Below are 14,049 nucleotides of genomic sequence, written 5' to 3'. Positions count from 1 at the left end.
ACCAGCGTAACTGAGTCATGAATCCTATCCATTGTCCGTAACCCAGCCTCTGCCTTAATCAAAACGGCAGACTTGGAGCTGGAAAACACTATGGCTACCCTCAAGCTTCCAGCTCTGGGGATTAGTTCATCTCCCTAGTCACAAAAACTTCCAATGGGGAGACACCCGTCAATACCAGACAATAATATTCCTCACCTTTGGGGGCCAGAGGGAGAGAGCAGACCCTTTGCCCCTTCATTCTCCCATGGCTCAGTTCCTCTTTGCTTTCATTCTCAGCTAAACAGCCATCAGATCTGTTGGCTTTTCATAGGCAGCAACGTCTTCACTTTAGCCCATCATTCCTGTTCCCACAGGATCGGCATTTCAACATGGTAGAGTATCACGTTCCAGTCTCTGCAGGAGGGGTAGCAAATATATTTGATCTCCTGGAAGCCAGCAAAGCAGCCTTTGATATCAGGCACTTCTCAGTGAGCCAAACAACGTTAGAGGAGGTAAGGAATTAAAGATGTGTGGCCACCCATTTAAAACTTTTAACAGGGGAGCAGACTGATGGTTACACGTAATGGACTGCTGCACACAATAGACTACATTTTGAAAGGGATTTCCATCTACATTTCTCTCGGGGATACTTTATCGGTACTACTGCCTCCAGATACATGTGCTGGTGCTAGGAGAACGCACATGGAAAGGTGCCTTGTAGCATAAAGGATCTGTTCTTCCCTCTCTAACTTGTGGGTGTGGATGAAGGGCATGATTATGAACAACCCCCGAGTCCAGTGCTAGGCGTCCTGGCGGTGGACTTTTCCCACCAATCCTGGAAATTTGCTTGATTTTGCTCTATCTTGTACTGTATTGGGGTTGTAAGTTCATTTAGCATTACTCCAAACCTAGCTTCATGGTTAAGTTCCTTCCATTTTCCCTTGGAAGAACATTTCCACTGGCATTAAAATCTTGTAGGAAGCACATCAGCTGATGGGGTGCCACAAGGACTATCCAGAAGAAATCATCCTGTTGAGCGTCAGCATCTGATATATTAGGTCTGTCCCAGAGACAGGAGCAAAAGCTGCAGTAAATGTATAACGGTTTTACTGTTTAAACTTTTAAAAAACAAAACAAACAAAAAACCTGTAATCCTTCAAATTGTTAAACAGAGATCTGGAGGAGGAAGTTCTCAATATTGTTTTAATAAGGGGCTGTGGTGAGAGAAACAGGCAGACAAACCACAGGAAGGACCGAGTCATGTTTTGTGGGAGGACAGCTTGGATTTGTGTATATGCAAATGTGATTGCAGGTAGTGTTCTAGCGAGAATATTTTATGTGTTCATTAGGTCCTCTTCAAACAAAGACTGTTAGGTGCGATTATATATACCTATCTATATAATATGCAGTTGTGCGTGCCCGGATGTCAATTATATATAGACAGATGGGTTTATAAAGTAATAATACAGCTGTATTACACCGTGATGGAAACAAGCTAGCACACGGGTATTACCTCGCTGGTACCTTTGAAACACAAGCTGCAGGACAATTAGGTTTTGTACAGGAACATCTGCCTTTGCATCCTGTGTGTCAACTCAGCGGTACGGCGGTGTGCATCCATTTATTTACATTAGCCCCCAGAAGCCCAACATTTGCAATTCTTACAAATCCAGTGTGAATCCATTCCTGAGTGCACTCTCCAGGCTCACAGTCAAACGAACAGCCATTCCCTTTTTATCTTAATGGGTATTATAAATTCTTTATGCTGTCATACACTGAATGTTTTCCTTTAAACTTCTAGGTTTTCATCAACTTTGCTAAAGATCAAGTGGATCCTGATGGCGCAGATGCAGGTCCTGATGTGACTGGGGACAGCTCTGACACAAGCAGCCAAGATAGCACCATCAGCTCCGTCTATTGAAGGGACCCAACCACAGGGGATCGTAGAAGCTGGGGAAAAGACCTGATGACCCCTCGGGGTTCTTCCAGCCCTGCTTTCTACAATTCTGGGATGGTGGGGATAAAAAGTCACATTTTCTTAAACTGCTTTTGGGTTTTTTTGATATGCACTTATTTTGTTACTAGGAACATGGTAGGCATTTAAGATTGGCATTTGGTTACAAATCAGATTGGTCCTTCCACAGGTTCTTATTTTTTTTTCCCCTTGTTTTATGATCACTTTAATGCCTGTGAGGACTTAGTTGAATATCACCTGCTACTCGTGGCCATTTGCTTGCAGCAGAAATGGCCGTGAAGGAGCAGAGGAGCTGTCGGCAGTGCAGGGTGTTTGACAAAAAAGCAGGCCGATGGCTGCCCTCTCTGAAAGCCAATGCTCCACTCCCTACTCAGCAACAGAACTTCTGGGTGACCACGAGAAAGCCACTTAGTTTTAACAGGTTCCCCACCAGTGAAATGGCGTTCACGGCCTTGCCCTACCTCACAGGGGTGTTGTGAGGATGTAGGTGTTACGTACTGAGAGTCGCACGTGCCGTTGGTGGGGGCCGACTTTGGTAGTGACATAAAGCTTATCTGCATGTGTGGGTTATGTCAGTACAAATATAATTATCTTAAAAGTCAGCATTTCCAGTAGTTTTGGTTTGTTCCTGTAGTTTTTCTAGTCCCAGGTGGTTCCTGGCTCTTGGTACCCAACAGAAGATCATCCCACCAACCAGTCCCTTTCTTCTTCAGGGCTCCTCCATTACACCAGCAGAATGGCATGAGGCAGGTGTGTTGGCTGTATCCTCTGATACAAAGTTTGCTTCATAAAGTTGTGTTTCCCTGAGCAGAGTAAAAGCAATGAGCACCTCCCTTGCTCAGAAATCCTTACATCTGTCTCTGCCAACCTCCATCTCCCAGGTGGCTTTGCCTCTCTGCTTCCTTTTCAGTGACCTTCCTCCTCAGCACCCGAGTGGTGGCTGCCCCTGTAACTCCAGAGCTGTGTTTTCCCACATCATAAGGCATAATTAGCCTCTCCTTCAAAGACTCTGCCCACTGGTTTTAAATGAGAGCTCTGCTTACCTCTGAGCAGCACCTGGGAGCCGAGTTCAGCACACCAGCATGCACAGCCTGCTTTTCTTTCCCCCACAATCATTAATAGGTAGAAGAGTTGAATATTATTCTTTATTATATGTACCAGCATAAGGCCTCAAAGGCTCAGTTTTGGGTCAGGGCATTGATGTACATGGTGCTATTCAAGCACATAATGAAATGAAACTCTTTGAGCTCAATAAACTTACTGTCGCTGGTGAAAGAGATTGCTGATAAAGGCAGGTGGTACTTAACATATAAGACCTGGGAAGGGCCATACGGCACTTGGGTTTGGGTCCACACAGACAGTTCCAGACGGGGGCAGGGTGAGGAGGGTTGGGGTGTGGTGGGGTGTTGCCTTCCCCCCCCCCGCCCCCAAAGCTAATCTGAGCCAAAGAAAACTTCACATGAAAGCTGCAACAACACATCTTTCTCACCCTGATCATCAGAGCAGTGTTACTAGTTCAGTTCCCATTTGATGCAAAGGCTTGCTGAGATAACCACACATGGAATAGATACTTTAAATATCAAGGGTGTTCGGGATTTTACAGTGGGCTACTGAAGTTCAGAGTTTAGCTGCTACAAGGAGGTCACGTTTTCTCCTTGATCTTGGTGTAAACGTCATACTGATAGCAAGAGGAGTTTTGTTATGGATTGAAGGTATCATCAAGCCTTGAATTACGCCTCAACCTGCTGACTGTAATTAAAACTGGAATTCAACTTCTTTCCAGAATGCATTTGACACCTGCAGTTTATAAGTAACTGAAAAAGCTGCCCAGACATTCATTGTAGCTTCTATTATTATGTCTCCAGCTCTGCAAAAGCTCTATTTTTCCCCCTCATTTTCATTGCATATCTTATACAGATCACAGTATAAAATTAAGCTTTTCTCTAATGGAGGGCTTGCGCCTGCAAAGGACTCAGAGCATGAATGCCAATGATTTAAATGCAGCCTTGTAATACCAATCAGAGTATTATTTTATTATGTTGATGGCTTGCAACTGCCAGTGAAAGATGGATCTTCAGGCTCTGTCCAGATGTACTTTACATTTAATTGAGAGAGACTGATACAAAGCTATTCTTTTGTCCCTTTAGAGCGTACTTATCAAAAAAAAAAAAAAAAGGAAAGAAAAGAAAAGAAAAAAAAAGGAAGTGATTCATTGGAATACTTCAGCAAGTTCCATCCTTTGAATTTCCACCCAATTCTGGCATTAATAGAAACATCTGTTTCACACGAAATCTGTCACAGCCATGATATACACTCCCCATTTTCACTTGCAGGTAAAAATAAAACATCTGCTATTGCAATCAAGTCTGTAGGTATTGGTCCAAACAAGCCAAAGTTTACATACTTAAGGGAATTTAATTGAAACCTGTGGAGAAGCAGTTACAACTGATTAGGGGGTTGAAGCATCTGGCAAGGAGGTTGTGTATAACACCACCAGGGGCTGAATTACCTTTTGTGCCACATTACAAATATCCTACTCCCTGCAGAGCCTCACAGATTCCGGGACGATAAATGTGATAGCTAATACCGTCCTGCCTCCGAATGCCAGCTCCAGGTGTCTCATCGCCCCTTTGCCTCCCCGAGGAGGGTTGATTGTGGTTCCAGGGGTGACCAGAAGTACAGATCCCTGCCTAAGAAAACAACTGGTAAAATCTGTCTTAAAGATTATGAGCATGCTGTACGCATCTGGGGAAGGTTGGGGACACTCCTTTGTCTTCAGTGCTTGGGGTAATCTTCACCCTGCTGATGTACAGGTGTAATGGCAGGTGCCCCCCGTTGTTAGTTCTCTCTGAATTCCCTCAGAAATTTTTGCTTTATATGACTCTGCTTTAAAAAAAAAAAAAAAAAAAAAAAAAAAGCCAGGCAGCCAACAAGCTCGGTCCTTTCTTTGGTCTGAGCAGGGAGGTAAGATCATTGAAACCACTGACCCTGGAGTCCCTGGAAGGGACAGAGGTGCACTCTGCGTACCACTGCACGTCACCTCTCCAGGAGCGAGAGGTGAACGCTGCAGTCCAGGGAGAAAACTAGCTTTTCATCTCACTTCTCTAACACGATCTCACTTCAGCCACCCTAATAACCCTTGTTCGAGGCAACAAGGAGCAGCAGTGCTGGGCAAGCCCTGCCGGAGCGATCACACAGCCCATATGTGTTAATTGGAACTGCATGGGCCTCAACTAAGCTTAATTTTAAAATGCTCTAAAATATTACAGACACAAGGTATACACGGTGTAATCGCTAAACAAGTCCAGGGCCAGGGAGTTAAGGAGGAATTTCATAATTGGTTATGTGGACTGTGAGACTGATTCAAATCAGTTTTGTAATTGGAGCTGTGGATTTGGAGACGACAATTCAAACCTCCATCCTGGCTCTCCTTCATTAATCACTTTGCACTGCTGATGAAAGCACAGTGCTTCTCCAGCCTGATCCTTAGCTTAGCTTCAGTCTCGATGCAAATGGCCACTGAGGGCTGAACTTGCAGGGTCAGAAAAGTTCTGAAAGGGGCCAAGGAAAGCTGTACAGAAGGGCCAGCGTTAAGCAATGGTTCTCTCAGCCCTACCACTACATAGATATAAAATCAGAGTCTAACTGAATTCTTTTTTTTCCTTTCATGACAACCGCAGGAGTGGTTTTGTTACTGAATCAGGTCAGAAAACATGTTTATAGGTCAAATGAACACATCCAGGTAAACATAACTCGATGACTAGTAAAGCACAGGAGCGGGTGATGTCCACAGACCTGCTGCCTACATGGAGTCACTCCTAGGATCCAGGATCTGTAGGATCTGACCTCATAACAGGCTCAGGATGGAGCCCAAGCCTGTCGTAGGGGCTTCAGCTTCCTTACATTGCTGCAGCTTTACTGAAGCTGCTGTGAGATTTTTTTTTTTTGCTTTTTACAAGCCAAGAAAAATGTGTGCTCCTGCACTTAATAAAGGGGAAGGGGTTTTTCTGTGAGCTGGTGGAGGAAGAAAAATGGTTGTTGGATGGCAACAGCACATAGCATGATTTTATTCTTTTTCTTTTTTTTTCAGACAACAGCTGTGATCTTGCATAGCTATAACAAAATATCAACAGTGTATTAAAAGAGAGCACAACAGAGAAAAGAAGCAGTGGGGAATGACAAAAAAAAATTACTTCACCAGAATTATTATTCCATGACAGTATTTAAATTAAAAAAATCACTCTAATTAATTTAGTTGTTCAGGGAGAGAGTGGAAATGAGGAAGATGGCACTGAAATAGTAAGAACAACATTAGTATGGGATGCAGCCAGCGCTAACTTACTGTTGGCTCTGCTCCCACGCTACTTGCATACGCAGCGCTGGTAATGAGGGAAGACGATCGGCCCCGCGGTGCTGGGGTGCAGCCTGTCCTCAGAACAGCGTAGGGAGCACGGCCCATTTTGGGCCAGACCAGGTCACCCGAAAATATCCATAGCATGGGGGGAGCTACACAAAGCCACCCCAAGGAGTATCAATATTTTGGGATCAGGACCTGACCCATGTCTTGGTACAACCCTGCAGCACCTGAGAGCTGGCACATGCCAAAGAAGGGGACAGTCATGGCGGCTGCATTGAGCCCAGGGTGAAGAAAACAAATAGCTTGTGCTTGCAACCCACAGAGCAAAGCTTGAAACCAGGCAGCTCTCCACAGCGCTCGGTTCCTGAGGGTGCGGCCCCCCACTTCATTGCTAACTGCTGCTAGAAGAGACTTTTGTAAATAGGCCATCGCCAGGGAGAGCAATTCTGAGGGCCCATGCTGGGAGATAAGAGAAATTAATGGCGGTACTCCCACAAGCTTTAAGGCTCGAAGCAACAATCTGATCATCCACCCCAACCTTCAGTTTAATGGAAGCTCTTGAATTTTAAGCAGTGGGTCTTTCACTACAGACAAGCACGTTGGGTAGAAATAAAGCACCTCTTAGAGCTCAGGTCTTCACTGACTCCAAAGAAAGAAACAAAAGAATGCATCTTCAGGGCATGGACTGAATTTATGGTAACACATACAAGATAAAATCTAAGTAAAGACAGGGTAATAATTGAGGTTTTACCTCCATTAGCAGGTCAAGGTTGAACTCTCAGCTCTCTACTGTCTACATCCCAGTTACTGGCTAATGGGGTTTTACACAGCCCTCAGCTTTAACGCGCAGTGGCTATTTCACAGCCAGAGCCTAACAAATTAAAGCGCATCCAGAACGCGATGGGGGGGGGGAGCAGGATGATATGCCTCCCCATAACCAGACCCAATTGGGTTATTTGTGCAAGATAGCAATGAATTTAAGTTAAAATGATACCAACTGGGTTGAAATGCAATTAAAGGAGTTCCCTTAGGATTGCATATCCAATTAGTAGAGTACCTTTAATTACACCAGTGCAGTTTCAAATAGACACGTGCTGAGAGGACAGTCAGCACAGAGCTGAAGTCTGCCTGGTGACCCATATTGACGAGGGCTCCAGAGGAGATACAGTTGGCTTTGCATCATCAAGCGGTGCTCTGCTTCTCTACTGGGGCAGAGCTCCCAGGGTGGCCCAGCCTGGCCTAGGAGCAGGATGACCGCTTGCACAGGGCACCCAGCACTCCTCGGGGTGTCAGCCTGAGCTGCGAGCACCTCTGCCATCGGGGCTTTTTCCCTTGCTCCTGCAGCCTCAGCACACAAGGGATGGCGGTGGAAAGTCTTTGTGGACAGATCTGCTTTGGGATGGATCAGAAGGGACGGAGCTCGATAGAGAGAGTCCTGAATCGCCTTCTCAAGGATTCTTTCTTTGCTGGGTCACTGCAGCAGGGGCCTGGGGAAGCTCGCAGGCTGAGTTGGGGCTCTTACCTGAGCTGGGTAACCTAACCCCAAAGGGCTGCCTCCTATTTATCTTCAGCCAGCCCTAGGAGCAAGGCAGAGGAAAACCACAGAAACCATTTTCATCTTTTTAACAGCAATTTTCTCTAATAAGTGTTTGCTGGAAAGCAATTACAATCCAGGTGCTTCTGAAAGGTAAGAGATTTTTTCACCCTTTTTCGTGCATAGGGTTTTCCCTCTTGCAGTGACTGAAAATACCCTGCTCTCAGGAACTGTGGAAGCTAACGCATTTGAGTTGTTTGATAAGAAAACTCATTAAAAAATTAACAATGCGAACATTAAGAAATGCTAGAAACACCAGAGTTCTAGGTGTTCCTCAGCCATCTCGGGGCGGGCTATGTGAGGTATAGGAAATCAAAATACTTTTCCGCCTCTACTCTTGAGCGGAACAACACTCTTAAAGCAGCCAGATGTAGCGGGTGGAGGTCAGGAATGCAGTCCTTGTCTTGCAGACGCAGCCAAAGTCCCTGTTGAAGCCTATAGTCAGGCTGCCCTGGACTGTGGCAGGCTGTGGGACCACATCTTGCTCCCCTCAAATCCCTATTTAACATCCTGTCAAAGTGAGAAAGCAAAGCTGGAGGAGACTCTTCTTCGCCCTTTTTATGTACCACAGAGCCTGAGGGCTGGTGTGTGTTGACAACCCAGGGACACCATTTTAATGCAAAATCATGTCACCTTGCACCAGATCGTGCCCTAAGATCAATACTGGTAGGTGCACAGAAGCACGTGCTTCATACACCTTCACATATCCTCCTCCTCAAGTGTTTAAGTACCTTCAACGTCAGTAAGACGAGCAAAATTTGAGACCACAGGCTTAATCAGATTAACAATTATAATCATTGCCATCCATCACCACAAAGCAGGCTGCAAAGCTGCTGAATCTGTTCTGCTTCAGGAACCCAGGAAATCAGAGCTGCACCTGATCAGCCAGACAAGGGCAGCTCGAGGCTTGCCATGAAAGAGGAAGAGAGCGATTGCTCACACTTCTAGATTTGTTTTTTTTATTAGCCTTCAAAGCCTCCCTAGAAATTATTAAAGCTTCTCCAGGGAGTGCAGCGCCACAAAGGGAGTGTTTACTCATGGGCTGATGCTTCATGCTGTGATAACCCTCTGCATGAATGTGCCGGAGCAGCTGTACGGGTTCCCTCCCTCGCATGGGCAGTGAGGCCTCTCCTTTAACCTGCTTTCTACATCTTCAGAATTTAACCATCCTCATTACAGGCTCAGCGAGCAGCTTTTTTTTACCCCTAAGCAGCTCTTCGCCATGCATCATGGATGGCAGCAAAGGCAAAGCTTGTACATTTGCTATAAACCACCCTGGTTGTCTGTCTGAGGTTTGCTGGGTTAAACAGAGCCTCCTGCTCCTCAGGGCTGGGTTATAAACTGGGATTCAGGAATTGGGCAGGGTTAGGGAACACCACAGGGCTGCAGCAATGGGGACATTCACCGGGAGGTTTGGGGATGAAAATTAGGCACCTAAGGTACATGCGTGTGTTTGGGGAGGCTGCCCTTCAGAGGTCCTCAGTGTGCCAGAGCTGGGCCTCCAGATGAATGCAGGGATGGAGACGCTGGAAAAGGCTCGGCTGTGGCTGCTTGGAGGAGGGATGGGGCCTTTTGCTCCACGCGTGTTCCCCTGCCTTTGCTGATGGTGGAGGCAGCGGAGCCAAGGGATGCTGTTTCAGAGTTCATATTGCAGCTGTTACAGAAATCCCACGTGCCGAACCAACATAATTCTGCCAGCATACAGTGGGCTAGTGGGGCTTCAGCCCTGACCTGTGAGAACAAGAAACCTCCACAGCTCCCTTGGAGAGTCTTGGCATTACAGGGGTAATTTCAGTGCTTGGAAACAGCTCTTACGAGCTAACAGGAGGGTCCGTGTCACTAAGACTTTCTGTCCCCAAGGGCCTGTTTGTGGGGTGGAGGAGGGAAAAAGGAGCCTTTTGGGCTTGGATGGTTCAGGGCAGGGTGGGCTCGGCAGCGGGATGGAGCAGCATGGGCCTAGGGCTGGGGGTGTGCACAGGCTCTGGGAGGGGAGGTTTTCTGTGGAGGAGGTCACAAACTATCTCACTTGCCTCCTGAGTGAACCAAGACGAGGGATTATAGGAAAATCAGAGCTCAAAAATAGGGGCCGGTTCTTGGTACGTTCGCCTGAGAGACCCTGACAACTTGGAGGGGAGGGTGCGATGGTGTCGGCTGCCACCACAGTTTTGGCACTCTTCCCTGCCAAGGCTGACGAAGCCGTCTGTGCCCCTCAGGCCAAAAGGAAATGGCCCCCATAGCTCTCGGGTCAGACCAGAGTTTCTTCTGGCAGTTTTATAGCAATCCTATTTGTGGATTAAAATGCAGCCATCAAGGCTGCTCATGCAGGATTTACGATGTGGCCTCAAAATACAGGAGAAAAGGAAAGCTGAACTCTCCTTTGATGTTTGCAAGTGTAAACTGTAGACCTGAGCTGAACACGCTGTAAATAAGGATCATTAATCATCAGCTAAGTGGCACGCGGTTGCTGTTATTTATTATAACAACATAAATCATCAGGAACTGCTATCGTGTTAATTTGGATTTAGTATGGATTAGTATAGAAAAAAGAATAACCTTATGTATTTAAAAAATAGTTTCCCTTACTTGTAAACACATACAGATGTGCTGGGTGTTTGCTCCTTAGTTTCCTACCGCTCGGAAGCAAGTTGGGAAAACACTGCGTGAGCTTTGCATATGAAGGTGTGCAATGGTTCACGCCAAGTTGCAGCTGAGCAAAACCTGCCTTGCGATTACACACCAACTCGGGACCTAGCGAAAAGGCAGGGCTGGGAGGTCTCCAACACATTTCGGAGGAGCAGCTCTCTGTGCTGCCCCCCAGCCCCTCCTCCAGCCCCTGTGCAGGGCATGCGTCTGGCATTCCCCAGGTACTGCACTGCGTCCGTGTATCGCTGTAGTAACCCCATGGTTATCCTGTTGTTTGGTTTTTTTTCATTTGCAGCTCAGCTCTGGCTTTTTTATTTAAAAAGCACGAGGCATGGGTTTTGTGGGATGCTGGAGACCTTTGGAAGGAAGGCTTAGCTGGGAAGGAGCATTTTAATTTGAATTAAGGGAGCATTACTCACGCATTTCATATTCTCCAGAAATGCCAGCTGATATATCCCTTTTTTTTCCCTGATTGGACTTTATTCAAAGGTAGGGCTGAGCTGCTCATGCACCAGAGGAATGCCAGCAGAGGCACCGGTATGACCGTACCTGGTGTTTTGGGTGTGGAGCTCATGCCAGGGCTGGAGAGGTGGCCCCATCCCTCCCCACAGAGCCTGTCTGAATTTGGTGTGGCTGGAGCTACACCCCACAGGGATTCCCATCTTGGTGCTTGGACACAGCACCCGTCCCTGCTCTTAAGCACTTGGGCGTAGCCCGGAGGGGGTGGGGTGTCTACTTAACCCCCCAAAAATTTGAATTATTAAAAGTGAGGCAGGTTTGTTGCTAACAAGTCACAGCAAATTTCTACCCAAAATGAGCCCACTGCCCACAGTCCCAGTAATCTGGTTTATCCTGACAAAGCTGGAGGTGCTGAGCCCTGACCGACAGCATGGAGATCCCTGACCGACCTCACAGAGCGCAAGGCAATCAAAAGGTAAATTTAAATGCAAGGATGTCAAAGGGACATGAGGCTGTGCATCTTCAAAAGGAGACGTACAGGGAGAAGGGAATTAAATCCTTACAAAAGCACCCTGACAGAAAGGAAATTATCATGCTGTCTCTGTTTAAAAAAACCCACAACACCCCAAAAAATCAATGTTTACAGCGGAGCATGCACTGCCCTCAGCATTCTCCCTTGGGGTCGGATGGACAGAGACTCCAAATGGGTGCAGGGTCCCATCGCAGCTCATGTCACAGCCTCATCGCAGCTCTGTAGCTGTGGTCCGCTGCCCCCATCGCCCCCTTGGCACAGCCAGGAAACCTTGCCAGAATCTTTAATGTCACCACCGCTGCTTTAGCTGGAGGTCAGTCCTGGTTAAGAAATGGGCCTTGATATATGGTAAACAGGAATCAGAAGAATTAGGGTTTGAGTTTTTAAAATTTAACTAAAAGGGAAATTAAAGGGCTTTTATGTTTTGCAGTGGCCCAAAGATTTCTCACAGGCTCAATGCTGCAATGATACAATTAACAACAGGCTCATAAGTCACAGGTAAAGAGAGCAAAAGTAGTGCTGCACCCGCACCTTGACTCTGCTGTGTCTGAATGGGCAAGCAATTGCCTTTAAGTGCCTCCACTGCTTTTAACCTGCGTTTTGTGTGTGCCAGACAGACAGCAAACCAGGGAGAATTTCTCCAAGTGCTGAGCCAGAGCCGAGGCTCACATTAATTAAAATTGGGTTAATTATAATAACTCTTGTACAATAGGGATAGTATAATGGGACTAATCAAAGCGGGGCTAATAATGAGAGGGTTCAAGCTATAGCAGCCACTGTACAAAGCCTGCACCCGAGTTCCTCAAAGGTGGACTTGCGTCCCAACTTACACCTCAAGGGCAACCCAACATCTAAAAGCCACTGCAAAGTTTTGACTGCGTTTTCCCGAGCATCCAGGCTTGCGTCACACCGACCATATGTCTGTCTCTGCCTGCTAGCAGATTGCACCAAATATTTTCCTTTTTTATTGTGGCTGAGCAAACAAACACCATCTGCAGGGCTCATCGAGGGAAATCCTGGCCCCCTCCGCTCCAATGGGAAGGCAGTCGCGCGCGTCTGTGGAGCCTGGCATTTCTGCCATCCATGCCCCGAGACAAGAGGCTTTCTCTGCTCTTCATCTCTGCCCATCCACCGCACTGAGTTAGGACCTGGCCTTTTTTGAATGGATTTAAAATCTATATTTTTATTACAAATGCTGGGTCCCTTCAAAGGAGACTGCCTAGCTTTGGCCCAGGCTTGCGGGACTGCGTTGGGGTGGTGGTAAGGTGGAAGATGGCAAGAAGGCTTTTTTTCATTGTCGGCTCTGTCCACACAGGCATTTCTTCGATGCATCCATGCTGCCAGGGCCTTTGGGCATTTTCCAGCCACGCTGGAATCCCTGGCCCATGTCTGATGGTGATTTTTGGTCCTGCTTGACCTGCTTAGAGCCAGGGGTCTGAGTGGGCAAGCTGACAGGGAGTGCCAATTATTCCCTGCTGAAACCTTAATTCCTTTGGAAGGTAAAACTCCCAGGGGGCACCATTTGATATGGAGGGTCTGTGCCACCCATTCCTGCACCTTGGCACTGGTGGGGAGCCCCAGGAGCAGGGGAGCAACAGCTGCTGCTGAAGCAAAGGTTTGCCCGTGGTCCCCAGCTGCATGGCTGGACACAGAGCTTTCTGCTGCTTGCTTTTCTCTGTTACTTGCCTTTCTGTCAGACACCCCTCTTCTCCCTCTTCTGCAAAAACCAGAAGTGTAATCTCAATTTTGTAAAATCCTCACAGTTTTGACCCAGCTGGGAATTCACAGAAAGCTCTCACTTGAGTGATGGGCCCAGCGGACGCAGGTGCAAATTACCTGTTGCCTCCGCTTGTGCTTCTGCAGCACGCGGTCCAAAGCACGTGCTCTGACCAAATCTTTTGTACAAGTGCCCTTTGGATTTAGCAATTCACATAGCAAAACCAGAACCAATGAACCACAGGCTTCTCTGCTGCTGCCTTTAATTAAAAATGCCATGTCTAACACCAGCAGATGTTCCTGCTATCGAGACTTGACTAATAATTTAATGCCATGTAATGCAATGCTGACTGCACTGCTTAGTCTGAAAGTGTAATAGACTTCTTTTTATTATTTCCTTTTGGGGATCAAATCCCTCAATGTTTGAAATCTCAAAGCTTGCTAGTCTAATGGCCCTAACCAATTACTGCGCCACATGATCCCAGCGGCCCCAAGTCAGCGCCGCAGACCGCGATGCCTCTGAGACCGCGGTGAGCTCGCAGGGCTTTGGGTGTGCGGCAAACTTGGCTCCAGAGGGGCGGCCCGAGGAGCAAACTAAGCCTGTTAAAGGCTTTGATTCAGACGTTTGGGGAAAGAGGGAATTCAAAGCGTGAGGCTGCTCTTCCCCTTTCTTCTTTCAGTCTTCTGCTGAAGCAGATCCGTCCTGTCGCTTGCTGTCGGCGCTCAGCATGTCCAAGCTGAGCACCCTTCCCTGGCAGGGCTCGGGTGGGTGAGAGGATAGGGACTCCCCCCTT

At 47.2% G+C, this 14,049-nt stretch overlaps 1 protein-coding gene across 1 annotated transcript in view; it reads left to right on the top strand.

Moving 5' to 3' along the window:
• ABCA12 (ATP binding cassette subfamily A member 12) overlaps positions 1 to 2,559 on the top strand; it is an 88,371-nt gene extending 85,812 nt beyond the window's left edge. Inside the window, exons 53-54 of the mRNA XM_064452112.1 lie at positions 354 to 491; positions 1,781 to 2,559. Of these exons, the coding sequence (XP_064308182.1) occupies positions 354 to 491; positions 1,781 to 1,900 (258 nt within the window). The 3' untranslated portion in view covers positions 1,901 to 2,559. The remainder of the gene's footprint in view (positions 1 to 353; positions 492 to 1,780) is intronic.
• The last annotated feature ends 11,490 nt before the right edge of the window (positions 2,560 to 14,049 follow it).

The sequence above is a fragment of the Phalacrocorax carbo genome, chromosome 5, assembly GCF_963921805.1.
Source record: "Phalacrocorax carbo chromosome 5, bPhaCar2.1, whole genome shotgun sequence".
Taxonomy (NCBI): Eukaryota; Metazoa; Chordata; class Aves; order Suliformes; family Phalacrocoracidae; genus Phalacrocorax; species Phalacrocorax carbo.
The sequence above is the reverse complement of the archived record's forward strand: the minus strand, read 5'-3'. Positions and strand labels throughout refer to the sequence as shown.